Below are 19,492 nucleotides of genomic sequence, written 5' to 3' on the forward strand. Positions count from 1 at the left end.
TGTGAACAGCGTGGTTATGCGGTTGGAAAAGGAGAGGGCTGCCCCCATCTATGCATGCCTAGCAGAGACAGATGTAAACTTCCAATGACTAGCCTAAACACAAGTCGAGGTCGTATGCACCTCTAGTATCTCGTATTCACTAAGGATCTCACCAGAGGAAATAGTCAGTTTCTCTACGCAAGAAGTACACGACTTCTTGCTAGGGAATGGCGCAACTGTATCGTGGACATGGTCACCTTACATGATACCTCAGCCGGAAATCCCGCGGAGATGTACTTATATCACAGGTGGAGACGCTTGGAGGTCCAGGGGAGATCACACGATGTCACCCTACCAATACTTGCAGCCATTGTAACCCGGGTCGCGAGGCTGGAGTATCGAGCGACCGGATTTTAGACACATTCATGATGTCTGGCCGGACTTCAAGTTTAGTGGGCCCCGAGAATGTGACTCAAAGCAGCGAGATGATACAGTATGTCTGAGCTTGCATAGCAGTAGTCTTATCGTCCTCGAACTGTGTACCTGACACCCTGGCCCGAGACGAAGTAGAAGCATGAAGGTTCGCGATGTGCGGATGACGAAGCTTTGCGGGCGTTGAGGGTGCAACCCAAGAGCAGATACGAGTCGAGCCATGCGAATATGCAAATTCATCTTCTGTTGCGAGCAATTGAACCCTCGGGCATGTTCCGTGGTAAAAATCCGCTCCGGAGGGTGGAGCAAGCATTCTATCATGTCGTCTGCAAAGCGCCCCTTTGCCGTCTTATGTGCATACACGAGAAAATGGGCTCAAGAGAGTGTGGGTAGCGGTACTGATTCCGCACTGTATTTGTATAGCTTCAATCGAAGTGGGTTCGTGATTATGATGCCTGATAAATAGTTTCTGGTTGTGGAGCTGTGGATCGTGGTACACATCGCAGCATTTCGCTGTCGTTCTTGCCGCGTCTATGAGGCTCCAGGGCGCGCCAGAGTCGCTTTGTGGCTGTGGCAAATCGAGCTGAAGTAAAGATTCAGCCTGATTCTTCTTAATCAATTAATGAGGTAGTGCTTGTGGTGACATCTTGGAGTGAGCCCTCAAGAGGAGTGACTTTGACACGAGTCAGTATTTGTGAGCATCGCCGGTTGCTGATGTAACTCACTTTCCATGCTTACATTTGCCAAGTTAATTTCAATGCAGGGAAGGAATGAGCTTAGGCGATAAAAAGTTGTTGATTCTTAAGCATTGTCAGTTTGGCACAATCATTGCACCTGTCTCTCCATGCCTTTTTTATCAGGGGGATCAGGGTCGTGTAGGTTCCAAAGGTTAATCAGCCTTCTGGGATAATTCTAGGTAGAACAGCGACAAGTCCTTTGTTTCCTCTCTCAGGGCCCCACTACTCGTAGCATGCGGGGTAGAGAGCCTTCTTCCAAGTTGACCGCCTTCATAGACTCATCAAGCATCATTTACTCAACCCAGTAACTCTGCGGGCATCGCGTGCTGCTTCCCAGTAATTTACTCAGTACACCAACATCAGCCACTTCGACGTCCGGTGCAGTAGCGTATGGAGATTTCTCCAAATGAGGAAGATGGTAAATTCTGCCGTATGTCAACTTTTACACATTGATAACATTGGAATAGGTTGACTGCATGTTTACTGCAACCCTCTGCAGTTAGTCTCGTCCACAATGACGGCTCATTGGGAAATACCGCTGTCCGGAATACGAGACTCATGGCGAAGTTCTTTTAATGAGCTTATTATGGATGAGAGTCAGCACTACCACATTCACCCGGGGTCTGCTCAGGTCAGGATGGCGGAACCCACCGCGCGACTGGTGTGGTCTATAGCTCTCACCTGCTAGGCAGACTCGCCCTCTCTTACTATATAAAGAGGCGTGTTTTCTATCATAAGAGGCATCAATCTACAGAGCTCATCAGGCATTGGACATCCATCTCTTTCTCAACTTCGCTTTTCACACTTTGCTGCTATACTTCCTCTTTTCTGTTCACATCACACAAAACAAGATGAAGCAATTCATGACCCTGAGCTTGGCCGCTTGCCTGGTGTCTGGTGTCCTTGCCATCCCAGTACCCGATGCTGGTTCAGTCTCCACGATTAATGGCAATACCAGCGATTGGAAGCGCGGGGAGAATGCTGTCGACGGCAACACCAGTGACTGGAAGCGTTCTGACGATTCTGTCGATGGCAACACCAGCGATTGGAAGCGGGATAACACTGACGGCAACACCAGCGACTGGAAGCGCAGCGAGAACACCGTCGACTCTGCCCTCTGAATACCCCTTGACTAGGCCCAGCGGATGACAACAAGAAGTAAGTATACCGGTAGACGATCTCCACAATCCTTACTTACACCACCATAGTTTCGGGGCGTATCCTCGACGACCAATGCATTACTTTCGCTCAAAGACAGTCCATATATTCAGAAACGCCATACGCTACCACATATGTTAGAACGAAGACCACAGACATAGTAGGACAATGTGATAACGCCCTATCAGCCAGCAAGAGTCAAAAACCTCGTCCTAGTCTAGTCTAGTCTATTGTAGCCAGCATAGCCAGAAATCCACAAGATAAAATGCCCCAATTGACTTCAACAAAGATAAATCAAAGGGCGATCCAACTAGAGCTCCAATAACCATAGCCATATCACCATAACTGCACCCTATAGTAGGCAGCTCATACATCACCATCTGCACACTTAAACTTCACCACAAACCCCTTCCGACTCCTCAAGCCATCTCTCCTGGAAGTAACCAACCCAGAAAAAACCTACAAGTACCGACCAAAAAGCCTCCAAATCAAGGGGAATAAATCAGAAAGATGCGCAAAACATGCAGAATTACACAAGCTGCGTCATAAGTATCCCCAAGGCAGCCCGGCCGGCTGGCTGGCCGGCCGGCCGGCAGGGTGTGTTGAATTGACCGGTAAGTGTGTTTACCTATGTTTGCATGCGCGATTTTTCGGCCACCACCACAACCACCAGGAGAACGCTTTTATTTCCCTCAAAACCTCGCCCTCGCCCTCCGCCTCTTCCCCTTCTTAATTCTGTTCCTCTTGTTTTTCTTCTTCATCTTTTCTGTTCTCAATATAGACTATATATCTTTGGAGAAGATACAAAGAGATTCTCTCCACAGTTCACTGACGAGTGACTTACAGACGAATTTCTGGATAAATCACCCCTACCTTAACCGACATATCAATTAGCAGGGGCATCAGGGGCAGTCGAGGAGAAAGCTCCACTTGAATCCAAGCAAGACCTCGCTCAATTCTCACAGAGAGAGGTGCACAACACCCTTAACAATTGACCGCCCTGATCTTCATTGGAAAAAGTCTCGAATACTACAATCACCAGGTTTTACTATACACATTCCCGCTTCGCGGGTGGTTTTCCCCATTCTCCTCTCCCTTCTCTCTCTCTCTCTCCACTTTTACCCCCACTCAAATCTGGTCACCCCCGCATTTTACTTGCGTTACTCCGCATCAAGTGTTCGACTCCCTTGGCCATGATTACACTAATTGGATGGAAACATATCTCACTGAGAGAATCATTCAATAAATAGCTATCAAGGTCGTCTTGATTCGACACAAAAGAGCACATCGTTCTGGTCTATGGCGGACTCAAAAAGGGACAAATGCACTCCGGAATTCCTGACGCATTGAGAAAATCCAGCCACCGTTCCCCACGCTCATAAGACCAGCAATATTCGTTAAACTCAAGCAACACATGATAACACCAAATGTCAGACAGGCTGATGAACGCCGTTAAAAACCACAAACAACCGGACCGAACACCGAACCCTTGACGCGAGCTTTAATACCGCAAACCCAAACGCTTTATCGAGCAAAATAGGTATGAAACACCGAGAATAACTAGGAAAACGTGAAAGCTCGTTATGAAGACAAAATGCCTATGACACCAAAGGCTTGAGGGCCTCGACACCGACTTGGAGGATAGCGGGATTCTTGGTCTTCTTCAGCAAATTTGTCAGGATGTCGATGCCTCCATTCTGCTTAATGGCATCTTTGGCCCGACGAGCAACATCACCGGTGGCAAGACAGGTCATATTCCTGATACAGGCAACACCGCGATGTACAAGCCCGTCGTCTTCTTCCTGGCACAGACCAAGCAGCAACTGAACACCACGAGGCCGTTCGAGGACTCCTGCCATCGCTGCATCAAACTCAGTCAGCATGGCGAGAGCTCCACCCGCAGCACTTTGTGTGGCGAGGTCGTCAGTATCGGTAAGGGCCAAGAGGATATGCAGACGCTGGGCAGCACGTTTCGAGCCATCGGCAAACTTCACTACGCCTGATTCGCAAGTCATCAAGTTACAGACAAGCTCACAAGCAGCACGCTGTACCAAGGGACTATTGGAGAGAAGGAGTTCCTCGATAACAGGCCAGGCTTGGCGAACAATGGCTTCAGGAGCGGACTCATCAGGGTGTGAGGCCAAATTCGTCAGAGCCAACAAGCTCTCAAAGACGGGAAGCAAGTCCCGCGGCTGCTCTGTCGAAAGACTGGTTGTCTCTGGAACGGAAAGGAGTGCAGTCAAAGGCCGAATCGCAGACGTGATCTGAGGGAAGCCAGAGCTTGGGAAAACAAGCGCAGGATTGACAGAGATCAAGATTCGCGCCAGCGCATGCGAAGCATTGCTGACTATCTCAGTTGGCGATGAGCCCTGCTTCACGGTCGACATACCAATCAATAGCTTGACGGCTCCCTGTTGTGCTAGAGCACCGCGAGACTTGCGATCACGCGAGAGAGAGAGGAGAATCTTGCTCATGAGAATTTGTACAGAAGGCAGGCTGGTCTTGACACAGTCGACTAGAAGGGGGACAATTCCTGCTTCGACAAGTGCGGTGCAACGAGCAATGACGTGTTGCTCTTCGTCCAAGGGATCAGGGCCGTTGCGGGCCTTGGGCGATGCTTCAGCGTATGACTTGAGCTGTGAGACTTTCTTTTGTTCCTCCGTCAGGTTGGGAAGAAACTGGGTGAGGTTCATGATGATCATGAAGCCACCATAGAGGACTGACGGGACAGTAGAGTTTTCGTGTAACACTCTAATGAGGTTCTGCACAAAGACTGGATCCTTTGCAAGTTGCTCCTTCACGGCGGGTTTGACAGAGGCATAGGCCAAACCCTCAATCACATTAGCCATGCTCTCACCCTTGCGCTTCGACATCGAGTCTTTGAACCGATCGACCAGCTCGATAACCCGGGTGTCCTCATCCTGGAGTTTACCAGTGGTTTCGGAGGGCGCGACCTGCGCGGCAGTCCGAACCTTGGCCAGGATAACCGCTGCCAACTCAGAGCTTTGGTCACTGCCATTGGTGAGAAGATGAGAGAGCCAGGTAGACAGATGTGTGAAGATCGCCTCACGACAGTCTTTGTTGACGCAGGCTGCATTTAGAAGTTCCAAGAACGATGTTTCAACTTTCCGGCTCTTCGCATCTCTGGAGGTCAGAGGAGCCAATGCAGCGAGAAAACTCTCTGAAAGAAAAAGAGCTGCGGCAGCCTCCGGGATCACAGGAAAGACGGCAGCAGTTGCAGAGAAGGCCTCAATCAGCCCATCACTGCGGCCCTTGATCACCTTGGAAGAGACCAGGTTGGAGAATCGATTCTGGCCAACTTCTTTCGAGACCTCGAGGTACTTGACTGTTGCCAAAGTAGCCTGACTTCTCCATTCAAGAGGTAGGCGAGAATCCAGGGACGACAAAATCACATCCAGACTCTCATCATCCACCAAATCCTGCAACCTGGCCGCGTCAACGGCGAGCAGCCGCGCAATACCTTTGAGTGAGCGACCGTCCTCATCATGACCAGACTCCATCAGCTTGGCGATGAATAGCTGGAAGAGCTCACGTTCACAATGCAGACGAGCATCCTGCGATAGCCAAACGGAGGGGTCTAGAACAACGGTGTCGAGGCAAACAGCAGCTGCGTCGCCCCTTTCGTAAATCTCGTCAAAGAAGGTGGTGACGGAGATTTGAAGCTGGTTGGAGAAGTGCTGACGCACGCTTGTACTCTGGCGAACCAGACCGGAGATAATGTCGTCCTGTAGCGAGGACAAGGCATGTGGGCGTTGCGCCAAGATAAATTTGACACAATCCAGTGCGACCTCCTCGGGCGGTTTGAGGCCGTCGGTGCGCAGATAGAGGGCGGCATCTTTACCCGCGGGTTCGTCCTTCCCTGAAGTATACCGGCGGCAGAGATCTAGGAGGTGATGGCCATTTTCCTCCTCCTCTTGGATCTTCAGGAAAGCTTCCTTGACAGCTGGATGTTCGGGCGCTAAGGTGAGGGCTTCTCGAAGGTTCCGCGAAGCGGCCTGCGATATATGACATTAGCCACCTGAAGCGGTCGCAAACTGACGCGACGACACGGTAGACTCTCAGATAGACGAAGTACGAAAGAGAAACGTGGAAGTCAGACATACCTCACGGTGACCAGCATCTATCAATTCAACAGCCTCTCGAGTCAAATGTACGGCACGTTCTTCGCTCGTTGAGTGAACCATGTCAGGCCTGGAAAGTAGATAAGGCGGGAGCGGAAGGATTAATTCGCAAGTGAGGAGAACCCGGTCGGCAGAAGGATGAAAGAATAAAACGGGACAAAGCCACGGTCGGGTGGGAGGAAAAGTAGGAGGAGGGAGGAGAATAAGAAGAAGGGAAGAGGAGGAGGAGGAGGAGGAGGAGGAGGAGGGAGTGCGAGTCAAGCCAGGGGAAGTACAGGAGTTGTGGTGAAAAGTGGAGGAGGAGTGGAGATTGTTTTGCAGTAGTAGCAAGAAAGTAGTGAGGGTTAACCAAAGAGCAGTTGTGTCAACCCGCAGTAGTAGTGATGATGGTAGAGCGACGCGACAGCCGGACAATCATCGGCGGAGGAGAAACCTAGATAAGGGAACTGACTGGGTTCTGTTCTATTGAAATGATGTCAATAAGAACAAGAGAACAAGAGAATATGAAGAAGATGGTGTGGTGGTAGAGGTGGTCGTCGTGGTAGTTGTAAAAGAAAACCGAGCTGGGCTTATCTTTTTACTTTTTTTTGTTTGACTTTTTTTTTGCCTCCAAGGCGTGGAGGAAAAGGATGGAAAGAGTGGATTCCATTGAATGGAGACTGGAGAGGATAAGAAAAGGTGGTCCGTGTGACTGGCTTGCCTTTTCTGGCACTCACTCACTCTTTCCAAGTTCCATCCAATTTCTCCCTCCATCCAAGCTCAGTGCTCAGTGCTCAGTGCTCAGTGCTCACTCACACTTACTCTTCTCAGCCTCTCTCTTTCTCTCTTTTTCCCTGCCTGCTTCGGACCTCCGACGCTCGTTTCCTGCAACCATGAGACACACATCTTCATTTCCACCGCCAGCCCCACCCCCCCAACTGCATTCTCATTCCAGTCCTCTTTCTTCGGTGATCATTTTCCAGACGTCTATGCATTATTCATAGCTGCATTATCATGAAATACCCTTACTTGCCATAGCATAACCAGGTATTCCTCCAGTACTGACGCCAATCCGCCTATCCGTCCCACAGTCGGAGCCCCCCCCCCCTCGTTTCGGCAGCCGCTCTCCGGAAGGCGGCTTAACTCCGACCACACTTGCCTATCGATACGCTATCGTTATCATCAATCATCGTTATTAGAATACAACAATGCCGACTGCCAATTGCGAGATTCCGGCCCCTAAAGCGTCTCTCCCCCGCCCGTCAGACTGTTACAGAAACTGGACATCGACTTCAACGTGCAGTAAGAAATCCTCACTGACTGGCTACTCTCCCGGAGCAATTTGGCTGCCGCGGGAAATCTGTTCCGTACCCCCTCTGCTGTCGTGGACGATAAGATGAGCCGGGATGGGGAACATGGGACAGATCGCGACAGCGTCTAGGAATAAGCAAACCAACTCTTCGGCCTGGAACCGATTGCCAACTCTAGTCAAACTCACAGCCGTGGTCCAGACCCCCTTCATCCCAGCATGAAACCAGGTAGAAAACCACCGTAGCCAACTGGACTATGCATCTCGGTTCCCCTCCAGGGCCTGCAGTAACTGCAGTGCAGCAAAGATGACGACGATAAGGCAATGCAGCAGCAGCAACTATTGCCAAAGAGGGGGCACCAAGGAGTGCCAACCTTGAGTATGTGATGCATATCCAACAATTAGCTGCACCATCAATCCGATATCTATTCTATCTAATCGGAACCTCGCGCTCCGTCAAGACATGAAACCAACCACGGCAGTCCACGGCAACACGTTTCTCACTCTGACTCTCGCCGTGGTAAACGTGAATCCAATAACTCCTGAAGCTAACTCGTCATAATCGAGGACGTGCTTTCAGGCTGTTCCCGGCTTTTGATCCCCGTCTCTACCTCCCATCTTCGCTAATAGTCCTTCATACCGCGACACTAGTTCCGGTCTTGGCTACAGACTACAGTTCCTCCGATCTGCAGCTTTACAGTTTGTTCCACGGAGGTGCGCCCAGTGTGACGACCCGCCAACCGAATTCGGTGTTTGCTTTGCTAGGCTGCGTTGCTTATGATGACCTTACGCCTACGGGTGGGTACAATCTCAGTACCCCGTACGTTGTTTGGTATCAAACTACTCAGTAGATGATTATCACAGTATAACATAGCCCCCTTAACCCCCGGGATGGGGATGGGGAAAGGGGGACATCGCTAAACACGGCGAGGCCACCATCGCCGAGGACCCTCCCTTCCGGCCGCGGGCGCGGACGCTTGGACGCCGTGAGACCACCCAATCCAGCCAAACAAACCACCGTGAATCAACCCAAGGATAATCTGTCGGGCCAAGAGCCCTGAGCCATACCTTTAACCCCCCTCCCAAATTCGGGCCGCCTCGATCCAAATCACAGGAAGCAGCCACGTCCACCCTTCCCCCATCGGTTATCCATTGCCAATCACTCTCGCAGGCGGCGAGGCGATCGCTTCTGTGTGGTCCGTGCCAATAACATTTAACTTCCCATTGGAAATCATTGCCTATATCCCCAATCCAGCGAGCTGTCCGTCGGGAGGGAAATTCCAATTGACCATTGTCCGTCCGTCTGGATCCCGTCCAGTCGGTCGTCATCGTTTATAGAGCGGACATTAACCCGCGGTCATTATTTTCTGGGGGCGTGGTCACTGTACTTTCTTGGCTGGTCTCAATACTCGTAAGCGGAGCTCAAGTCCGAGGATGGATAATCTCAACATCTCAAACCAACCGTGTGAATGTATATGGGATGGGGTTTAACCAGCGGAGAAGAGTGAGATGCAACCAACCCCCCTCCCCTCAACTCGATTCATCTCAATGTTCTAAGTTCTAGTAGGCGGCATGTGTACTAGGTAACCTCTACTATACTATGGCCTCCCGCTTCTTTCTCTGGCTCTCCCCACTCCCGAAATCTGACTACGTATATTCATTTCATCACACATCACACATCACACGCAGCACGCCTCACACAATAACCAACACCAACCCGTGATAGTTCATCCACTGTAGTTATCCTCCAACCCCTCCCATTCCACTATCACTACGTCATGATAGCCCATGATCTCCCCCGGGGATCAACCACTACAACAAGAAAAGAGGTAGATGGTCATGTCAAAATCACATGAGACACCCTTCCTTGATACTGGAGTGTAGATCGCTGGTGCCAACACGCACGCGCCGGACGCCACGTGATCTGGCCGCCGCCGCCGCCTTGGAGCGCTCCCGATCGGGGCTGTTCACGGCAGCGGAGGCGCCCGCCGTCCGAGCACCGCTCATGACCGGAGCTGCCATCAGCTCGACGGCCGTGGAAGGCTCCGGGTTGCCTCCTCCTCCTGTTGCTGCTGCGCCTTCCAGCGCGAACACCTCGACCATCCACTCGTACCAGACCTTGCGGTTATCCGTTTGTCGGTACATGGTGACGACCACTTCGCCGTTATCCGGGACGTTGAGGGGGGTCTGTCATTTTGTTTTGCGGATGTTAATTTTAAACACAACAATTCCCAAGGATGTCTCGTAGATGTGAGGTTATACGCAGGATAATTTTGAGGCAAAAACTGACCTTGAGAGGGAAGTAGATGGGGAACCAGCTAATCATATCCTGACTCTTGGCATCCATGGTCACGGGATTCGTCGACAGTTCGATGTCGCGGTAGAGCACAGTCTCGAAGTAGCCCGCCAGGCCGTGGCAGACGCCGCGGTTCCGGACGGGGAACGTCAGGCGGGTGCGCCGCACGTTGTGGGCGTTGGAGATCGTCGAGGAGGACGGGGACTGCGGCGGGATGTTGAGGTTCGGGTGTTCGAAGGACCAGGTCGTCTGGACGAAGGGGATGGGCGTCTCGCTGGATCCCCCGCCGCCGGGCAGCGTGGAAATCGAGTTGCGCACGCTGTGGTGGTGGTGGCTCCCGGCGCCGGAGTTCATCAGCGCGGTGGCCGAGGGCTGGTTCGTGGACAGGAAGTCGATGGCGTGCAGCATTACCACGTACGGCGTCTCGGGGGCGGCGGGGTTGGAGATGGACTGGTTCATCACGTCGGCGTGCAGCTTGGGCGCCGCGATCGGGGTGAGATGGGCGGTGTATGAGGCCGGGATGGAGATGCCGTGGACGGGGGTGAGGAGGTGGGTGACGCCGTCGAGGCATTCGGGAGAAAGCTCGTTGTCGCCGAAGGAGCCTAGCAGCTCGGAGACGAGGATGTCAATCGTGGTAGGGACGAGGTCGGGTCCCGCGGTGCCGGAGGTGGGTGATTGCGTGGAGTTCTGAATTTAAGTATTAGCGTTATGGAGGGAGCTCTTGTCATATGCATATGGAGGGGAAAAGTCTGGCTGTTCTTACCAAAGCTGAGTGCGATGCTGGAGCGGCTCCCTTCGCGATCAGAGGACCCTTCCAGCTTCGCATATCAGAGTGGACCAACGTGACTTTCCCACCCCAGTGATTCTTGTTGTGACGCTGGAGAAGAACAAATGCATTGGGATTCTTCTCCACCGCCCAAAGGTCAATTTCCACGCCTGTTTCGGCGCTGGCTCGAAGGGCACGGCCGACGAGCGGTCCTCGACCGGCTCCGACAACAGCGACCGATACTTTGCCATCTGGCCCGGATTTCGGCTTCTTCGACCAGTCCATCAGGGCTTTCGCTATGGCTCTTTCGTACCAGTCGTACTTGATGGGATCTTTCTCGAAGACCTCGTAGGTGATACTCTCCAGATTGACGGTCAATGGCTGCAACGGGGCTTGGAGATAATCCTGATAGCCTGTCCCGAACCGTTCCATAGCGCTGCGGGGAGGCTGGCGGGACTGGAGATTTCTGAGATAAGATAGATGAGGAGTGGGATCGTGGTGCCTCTTGTTCGAGACTGCAGCCTGCGCGAGGCTAGGATACTCCGAGCCTGGTGCATCCGGGTTCTCAAACGACTCGTCCACCTCCACTCCTGGGATAGGGCCAACTTCACAAAGGAGGATCCAGGGGGCGGTCCGGAGGCGCATGAATCGAGCAATCAGGGCTTGGTGTGCCTTTGACAGCACGGGGTAGCCTTTTTGGTTCTTGAGGAAGGTATTACCATGAATCGTGAGCATGTGAGTCGGCTCCGAGTACCAGCGGGACTGCACGGACATCGGAGGAAGTTGCTTGGGCAGTGCGAGTGCTAGTACAATGATCAGCAAGGCTATACAAGAGTAGAATCGAGCCTACTAAGATGCAGCGGAGTACCATACCTACGACGAGTCTTGTGTGATATTTACAGACTCTTCTGATGATATCCCAGGCATCCCAGGTGCCGAACGGGTCAATCTGTGACACCGAATCGACCGAGCCATTGACAAACTCCTTGCGCGCGAGGCTGGCCAGGTCAGTAACCTTATCTCCTTGGAGATCTGGGGTGTCGGCCATCTGCGTCCAGATGTGGAATTGGATATACGGCGCGACATTTATGGCATCTTGCACGGCTCGTGCATAGTAGATGATCTGCTCCGAATGGGCGTCATTGTGGTGGAGTTTTGGCCCCGGAATCAGAAGGTATCCAATCCCACAGAAGGCCGCATAGTTCACTTCCAGCATAAAGACCTGGCGAGAGATGTCCGCAATGAGAGGGTCCGGCGAGCACAAGTCAATCCAGGAGCTGGTTACGCCAACGAGCTGGGTCATTGCCTCGTCCGGGGTCATATGCGTATCAGCGGGTCCCAGCTCAGGGATCACGAGCGGCTGTGTGTTATCGCTGGTCATCATCGTTCCATTGGAGCCTGGTGCCGAAGGTTGTAAGCTCCCTTGATAGGTCGAGAGAAGAGCGAGCACTCGGGATTGGAAGTGGGAGGTGGTTACCGGCGCAGTCAACATGTCATACTATCCAGGAAGAAGAATTAGTAGATGCTTGCATCTTAGAGTGGGAGTTTCGTACATTACTCTCGTGTGCCGCTTGTACCAATTCATTGGTAATGGGAACCTTTCGGTCCTCCTCATGCTGCCCGATGCAGAAGGTCATGTTGACAGTGTCGGAGTTGGTAAAGGACTCCATTTTGGCGGACAAAGAGATATCAGGGAGATGGGTGGTGGTTTTGTTTGCGAGTTTCAGGGCGATGGAATTGGGTGGACTGCGTGGAGAGCGACTGGAGTTATCCCCAATGTCGTATAGATGGTGATGGGCTTATGTATCGTCGAATACGCCTTGTTGATCCGATGAAGATTATGGTCCCACCTGTGGTCGATCAATTGAGTTTCAATTCAACAAGTGATTTCAGGCCATTGTAAAAAGCAGGGAGTTGAAGGGTGTATAAAGAGGTGAGTACTAACACGAGCCAGTCACACGATAATTTTGAAGGGGAAAACTGCCAGCCTGGGCTCACCAACGATGTGTGCCTTCGTGGATGGAGCTGGCTGTCAAACGTGGTTCTGTTGCTCTTTTTCCCCTTGCCTGTCCGAACCGCCGTGGGGTAAATGACGGCAGAATACTTGAGCGGTGAGCGGGACAAAAAGTATCTGTGGCGAGGCCCGGCCGACTTGCCTATCAGGGCTGCCTTTTTTTCTTCAAACTCGCCTCCAACAACAGTTCTGCGACGGACGAACTCTCTCGCGACTTGTTGTCCACCCCGCCTTTTTTCTATCCCCCAAATCCTTCTGACGCCATGGTCGATCGTCGCTCGGATTCTGAGAACGGTTCGCGTGCTAAGCGTCAAAAAATGGACAAGGCTGAGACAGATCCCAAGAACAACCCGTACCTGGCTCACATGTATCCCGACAATGGCGGTGCCGACCTTCATCCGGCCTTTGGCAAGATGAAGCGGCATCAGACGACTGCTGCTCTGGCTAAGGAGGTTGAAGATGGCGAGATCAACCCTTTCAACAACCAGCCATTCTCCAGCAAATACGTCTCCATCTTACAGACTCGTCGCGACCTCCCCGTCCATGCCCAAAGGTTGGTTTTCGCATCTTCCCTTTGTGCCCTGCCCGCGCTGCGCTGGTGCATTGTCGGTTCCAATTTGTCTAATTTGTCGCAGAGATGAATTTCTAGAGCTTTATCAGAAGTCACAGATCCTCGTCTTCGTCGGTGAGACGGGTTCCGGAAAGACGACGCAAATCCCTCAGTTCGTGCTCTTCGATGATCAGCCGCAGACCCAGCGCAAGATGGTTGCTTGTACACAACCCCGTCGTGTCGCTGCCATGTCCGTTGCCCAGCGTGTCGCTGCAGAGTTGGATGTCAAGCTCGGAGAGGAAGTCGGTTACAGCATTCGTTTCGAAGATATGACTAGTTCCAAGACGGTGCTCAAGTACATGACGGATGGTATGCTTCTGAGAGAAGCCATGCACGACCACGACCTCAACCGCTACAGCACCATCATTCTGGACGAGGCTCACGAAAGAACCATGGCTACCGATGTTCTTATGGGTCTTCTGAAGGAGGTTGTGGTGCGCCGACCCGACCTCAAGATCATTATCATGTCTGCCACTTTGGATGCGCAGAAGTTCCAGCGTTATTTCAACGATGCCCCCCTCCTTGCTGTTCCTGGTCGTACCCACCCCGTCGAGATTTTCTATACCCCCGAGCCTGAGCAGGACTATGTTGAAGCCGCCATTCGGACTGTTCTTCAGATTCACGCTACCGAAGACGAGGGTGATATCCTGCTCTTTTTGACCGGTGAGGAAGAAATCGAAGACGCTTCTCGAAAGATTTCATTGGAGGCGGACGAGATGATGCGCGAGGCCGACGCTGGACCGATTAAGGTCTACCCTCTCTATGGTAGTCTCCCTCCTCATATGCAACAGCGCATCTTCGAGCCGGCACCGCCTGCTCGTCGTCCGGGTGGCCGTCCCGGTAGAAAGGTCATTGTGTCCACGAACATCGCCGAAACGTCGCTTACCATCGACGGTATTGTCTACGTGGTCGACCCCGGTTTCTCGAAGCAGAAGATCTACAACCCTCGTATTCGTGTCGAATCTCTTCTGGTCTCTCCGATCTCCAAGGCTTCCGCGCAACAGAGAGCTGGTCGTGCTGGTCGTACCCGTCCCGGAAAGTGCTTCCGTCTCTATACCGAAGGCGCCTTCAAGAAGGAACTGATCGATCAGACCTACCCCGAGATTCTACGATCCAACCTCTCTTCGACGGTGCTGGAGCTTAAGAAACTCGGCATTGACGACCTCGTTCACTTCGACCTGATGGATCCCCCGGCCCCCGAAACTCTGATGAGAGCCTTGGAGGAACTCAACTACCTTGCCTGTCTTGACGACGATGGAAATCTGACCCAGCTGGGCCGCCTCGCATCCGAGTTCCCCCTCGACCCCGCCCTTGCCGTCATGCTTATCAGCTCCCCCGAATTCTACTGCTCGAACGAGATCCTCTCGATTACGGCCCTTCTTTCCGTGCCCAACGTGTTCGTCCGCCCGGCTTCTCAAAGGAAGCGCGCAGACGAAATGAAAGACCTGTTCTCCCACCCCGACGGTGACCACCTGACCCTCCTCAACGTCTACCACGCCTTCAAAAGCCCTGAAGCCCAGGACAACCTCAAGCAATGGTGCCACGACCACTTCCTCTCCCTCCGGTCGCTGCAGTCGGCCGACAACGTCCGCATGCAGCTCCTGCGCATCATGGAACGCGAGGAGCTCGAGATGATCTCCACCCCCTTCGAGGACAAGAAGTACTACGAGAATATCCGCCGCGCGCTGTGCGCTGGTTTCTTCATGCAGGTTGCCAAGAAGGAGAGCCAGGGCAAGAGCATGTACATGACCATCAAGGACCACCAGAACGTCCTGCTCCACCCATCGACGGTGCTCGGCCACGAGGCTGAGTGGGTCCTGTATAATGAGTTCGTGCTCACCACCAAGAACTACATCCGTACCGTGACCGCCGTCAAGCCCGAGTGGCTTATTGTAAGTTCAACCCTCCCCCATCCTTCCAAGTCACGAGCTCGTGAAGAAAAAGCAAGCATCAATGGACAGATTTACTAACTGTCCCGTGTCAATCTAGGACATCGCCCCGACCTACTACGACATTTCCACTTTCCCGAAGGGCGACATCCGCTCCTCGCTTCTCCGCGCCGCCGAGCGACTCTCGCGTCGTGAGAAGATCCGTGCGGAAAAGAGACGATAGATGGGATAGCATATTTTGTCGCGTTGTTTTTTTTTACCCATTCTCATGAAATATAATAGATCCTTTTTTTTCTCCTTTGAAACATGATATCATACATCTCCAAGCCCCATGGGCAAAAATAGATTGAGCATAGAATATTGAATCTATCCACTTTCCTAACGTTATGCATCCCATAACTTAGTACGTAGGCACCGCCACAGAAAATTAAATCATAGCGAAGCAGTTGGTTGCATCAAATCTACCGCGAGAGAACGAGAGAATGAGCCCCGTCCCTCTCCCTCCCTAGCTCTGCATACCTAATTCGAGAGGCACCACGATCGCCCAACCATATCTAAAATCAACGCAACCCATCTTCACCATATCCCGCTATCCTACGATCAAAAGACAAAGAATGTTGGCAGACTAAGGCACCCATAGGGCTAAATTCTGTGGTGTTGTGGCCTCAGGCACTAATGGAAGTGGAGAACAGTGGGTCTATCACCAAGTTCCGAGTCTGGGTATACAACGGCAGCCGCGGGGGTGTAGCGGTTCTCATCAGAGTCACCATAGTTCCAAACCGCGGTGCGACGGCAGTGTCTGGTCGAATCCCAGTCGCAGTAAGATTGCTGTTCTCTTTATTTTTGGGGGGCTAGTTGGCCTGGGGAAGGGCGGAAGGGCGTCAAGGAGATGTCATTTGGTTTTGGGTGCCTGGTAGTGAAAAGGGAAGGCGCGGTAGGCCGCTGTCGGACTGCTGAGGGTAGGTAGGTGGGGTGTGTTCATGCGGATGGAAGAGAGGGCCTTCGACTCGGCTGCTTCTGCAACTTCTTATGGGTCGGGTTATCAGAGAAGGAGAAGAAGAAGAAGAAGAAGAAGAAGAAGAAGAAGAAACAGTAGAAAGTGATAGATCTGGTATTTTGATATACTCGCTCAGCTATCCAGCGTGAAAGTACAGGTATAATATACAAAGATTGAAGCGCAACTGTGCCTCCCACTCAGAGCACTTGATCAAGATCACGTCATATCGGGTGCATGACATAGGAAACCTAAGCTTCACAACCCGGCCATCCCATGATCCTTGAGAACCTCGCGTAGTGAGCATATAGTATATACAGTATGCGCCGCGCGCAAGTTGGTTATACTGACGCCACGGTCCTCTCTGGGTCTTCCTTTTCCATAAGCCTCCCCAGCATCAGCAATAACCCCTGGATGCAAAATAGTAGGCTCGACGAGAAGTACAAGGCAGTACCAAAGGTCAATTTTCCGTACAAGAACGTGGTCGCCCTGAAACGTCTTGGTCATACCTTGGACGAAGGCATCATTCCGAATGACATGGTCCATTTCTTCTTAGCCGGTGAAACTTGATCTCCCTGGGTGGTGTTAGGTGATGACGAGACTAGATTAGGTGCCAACCCGGCTGGGAGGTGGGAATGAGACGCTGTAACATGAGGCGGAGGAGGAGAGGATGTGATATCGACAGGCGTGGGACGAGTTAAGGGGGCGGACGTAGCAGTAGTTGTTGAATGTTTAGGTGAAGAAGACGGTGGAGAAGATGTTTGGGGAAGGGGGTTGGAAATGGTGACTGTCCGGTGCAGATCGAAAACCATGCGCTTGAGCTGAGCAATCTCAGCTTGTAGGGAGGCGATCTCGGTCTTCTGGGCGTTGACGACTGCGCTGTTGTGCTGCTGAATATCATGGGCTTGCTGACTGATTTCCTTCAAGAGGGTGGTGCGATCGTCTTGAACGAGGTCTCCAGTACCGCCCTCTTTGGCGGCTTTGTGCATAGCCACCGGTCCGGAGATAATGGCAGAAAGGACATCCTGGGCGTATGTTTTCATCATATCTTGCCATTGAGTGGTGGAGGCTCGCTCGGTGGTCAGACCGTCGAGCTGCTCACCGACAGCTTGGACAAAGGAATAACACTTCTCCCACATCGTTTGTTGTGAGGCCCGGGCGGCGTCTGTGCCTGCTGCGGTCTGAGCGGCCTTCCAGCGGTTGTAACGCGGATCGCGCTCGAAGGTCAAATCTAGTTGTTTTTCCGCCCACTTCCAGTCAAATCCGCTCTTCACAAACGCTTGAATGATCTTCTGGGAGATTTCGGTTTGCTCGCATTCATCACAAAGGTAAACCATCTTGACGATCAGGCGCTCAACGCGCGTCGTCTTGTGTTCCGTTGTCGACCCAATAAAGGCGACGGTCCGTTGCAGGGCCTGGATACCCTTCGCCCAGTCGGACCGGATGGCGTAGAATCCGAGGTAGGAGCTCAAAGTCGCGTAGTCGTCCATATATCCAGATGCTCGAGAGACTTGGAGGTAGGCGTCCGCACGATCGGGCTGATTAAAGCGTAGGCATGACCGAATAAGAGTGCCGTAGATGACGGCGTTCGCACTGTCGACTGGTGGGACCTGAATCTCGATGCCGTTGACCACCACATTCTTGTAGTGGCCTAGGTTACCCATGTCCAGCGGATAGCCATCCCCGGCTAATTGGCGAAGAAACAAGTCGAAGGCCTTGAGATTCTTGGATTTGCGGAAGAAGTTCAGGATTGAGATGATAAGAGACGATGTGAGCGGGAATCTATGGGGTATGATGGTGTGTAGAATCATTTCACAGATGTCGTTTTCTCGGGTCTTGGTAAATGCCAGCAGCATATGCTTCAGACCTAGACTTCGGTCAGGATTGGTGGATTTCGTGAGGTTGTTGGCTAATCTGAGGAGCAGCTCTTGAAGAGACATCCTGTTCGCCAGGTAAAGATTGGTATCTCGGTATATTTCCCCGTCGAGCCTCTGGCGCTCCGTCATTTGATCTTGAGGTGGAAGCGAGTTCATCTCCGCTTCCAAGTCTTCTATGCTGGAACGCGGGGAAGCTTTCACGCTCTTCATTCGGTTACGGAGCTTGTCTAAGTGGGTAAGAAGCTCCGGAACGTTGGGCGCAGGCATAGAATAGTCGACTGCGTATTTCATCTGCAGGCCCTGGTAACTATGAGCAATTCCTCGTCGGAGTAGCATCCGAATGGCCAATTGCTTCAGTGCCATTTTGCGAATAGCTTTTTGGCGAGTACTGTTTTCCTTGAGCCATTGAGGGGTGTCAAAGTCTTCGAGATTCCACAAGTTATCCTCCTCCGTGACTTCCAACAATGGGTCTTCGCTAATTTTGTTGAGCTCTTCTAGGCTGTTTTCGTCTCGCCGTTGATTGCTCTTGCTGAGAGCGAGGTTTCGACTCGTATGGAATGAGCGACGCGAGATATTTGTTGACGGCCATCGGTACCGGTAGGATCGTGGTCTTGCTTGTGTGGTGGTTTGCCGGCTCGGAGTTATTTCCATTCCCTCGTCGCGACGGGCGAAAATGGCCTCTACCAGGCGTTCTTCCTCATCAAGCAGCGCATTGACCTCACCCTTGGCCGCTGCGATCTTCTCCTCCCACTCATGGCGGCGCTGACCTTTGGCCTGGGCGTCTGCTAGGGCCGCTGCGGCGAAGATACTCGTGTACAGGGCTGTGACCGAATTGCCTAGGCGGAGACGTTTCTTGCTGGCTGCTGTAGCCCCACGCGATGCTACGCCTTGGGAGACGGTGCTGAGGCAGGAGACGCATCGGCACGTTGACTGCGCCGGGGTGACGCGGGACCAGAGACCTTTCATTCTCCGGTCATTTCTGCGCCCCGAATTGAGACTAACAAGGTAAGTCCAAGATATGCCAGGATCCAATTGACCGGGCTCTCTGACGAGCGAAACCAATGGGCAAGGGAGGGATAGGCGTTCAGTAAAGCTTGTGGGCTGGAGGAGCAATTGGCCGATGTCGAAGTTTGGAACTTTTGCTTCCAACAGGACTGCATCGGCAAAAGTCGCACCACCACACCGCTTGCAAACGGTGCAAACCACCCACTAGTCAGTTCGGCCCCCGGCCGGCGCCCCCCCCTTCCTATTCCCCGATTGTCATCAATACATACGGTTACGGCAGTCCACTTTCAACTTCTACCTACCCC

The 19,492-nt window shown here is 52.5% G+C and overlaps 5 protein-coding genes across 5 annotated transcripts; 2 read left to right on the top strand and 3 right to left on the bottom strand.

Annotated features, from left to right (window-relative positions):
- The first annotated feature begins 1,685 nt into the window (after positions 1-1,685).
- ASPACDRAFT_79566 (uncharacterized protein) lies at positions 1,686-2,602 on the top strand. The gene is made up of 2 exons (XM_020205435.1): positions 1,686-2,306; positions 2,357-2,602. The coding sequence occupies exon 1, from the start codon at positions 2,000-2,002 to the stop codon at positions 2,267-2,269; it is 270 nt and encodes an 89-aa protein (XP_020055099.1). The 5' UTR covers positions 1,686-1,999; the 3' UTR covers positions 2,270-2,306; positions 2,357-2,602.
- Positions 2,603-3,540: 938 nt separating this feature from the next.
- Positions 3,541-6,652, bottom strand: ASPACDRAFT_79568 (UNC45-central domain-containing protein). The gene is made up of 2 exons (XM_020205436.1): positions 6,382-6,652; positions 3,541-6,290 (listed from the first exon to the last, which is right to left on the bottom strand). Exons 1-2 carry the CDS (start codon positions 6,426-6,428, stop codon positions 3,905-3,907), a joined length of 2,433 nt encoding a protein of 810 aa, XP_020055100.1. The 5' UTR covers positions 6,429-6,652; the 3' UTR covers positions 3,541-3,904.
- A 2,612-nt stretch (positions 6,653-9,264) lies between these two features.
- ASPACDRAFT_79569 (protein arginine N-methyltransferase) lies at positions 9,265-12,653 on the bottom strand. Its single transcript, XM_020205437.1, has 5 exons — positions 12,352-12,653; positions 11,672-12,296; positions 10,796-11,601; positions 10,027-10,719; positions 9,265-9,923 (listed from the first exon to the last, which is right to left on the bottom strand). Exons 1-5 carry the CDS (start codon positions 12,466-12,468, stop codon positions 9,585-9,587), a joined length of 2,580 nt encoding a protein of 859 aa, XP_020055101.1. The 5' UTR covers positions 12,469-12,653; the 3' UTR covers positions 9,265-9,584.
- A 311-nt stretch (positions 12,654-12,964) lies between these two features.
- Positions 12,965-15,690, top strand: ASPACDRAFT_121378 (DEAH-box ATP-dependent RNA helicase PRP43). Its single transcript, XM_020196430.1, has 3 exons — positions 12,965-13,365; positions 13,448-15,314; positions 15,412-15,690. Exons 1-3 carry the CDS (start codon positions 13,076-13,078, stop codon positions 15,532-15,534), a joined length of 2,280 nt encoding a protein of 759 aa, XP_020055102.1. The 5' UTR covers positions 12,965-13,075; the 3' UTR covers positions 15,535-15,690.
- A 727-nt stretch (positions 15,691-16,417) lies between these two features.
- On the bottom strand, positions 16,418-19,323 carry ASPACDRAFT_121379 (uncharacterized protein). Its single transcript, XM_020196431.1, has one exon. The coding sequence runs from the start codon at positions 19,146-19,148 to the stop codon at positions 16,809-16,811; it is 2,340 nt and encodes a 779-aa protein (XP_020055103.1). The 5' UTR covers positions 19,149-19,323; the 3' UTR covers positions 16,418-16,808.
- Positions 19,324-19,492: the final 169 nt, after the last annotated feature.

This window comes from Aspergillus aculeatus (assembly GCF_001890905.1).
Source record: "Aspergillus aculeatus ATCC 16872 unplaced genomic scaffold ASPACscaffold_10, whole genome shotgun sequence".
Classification (NCBI taxonomy): Eukaryota; Fungi; Ascomycota; class Eurotiomycetes; order Eurotiales; family Aspergillaceae; genus Aspergillus; species Aspergillus aculeatus.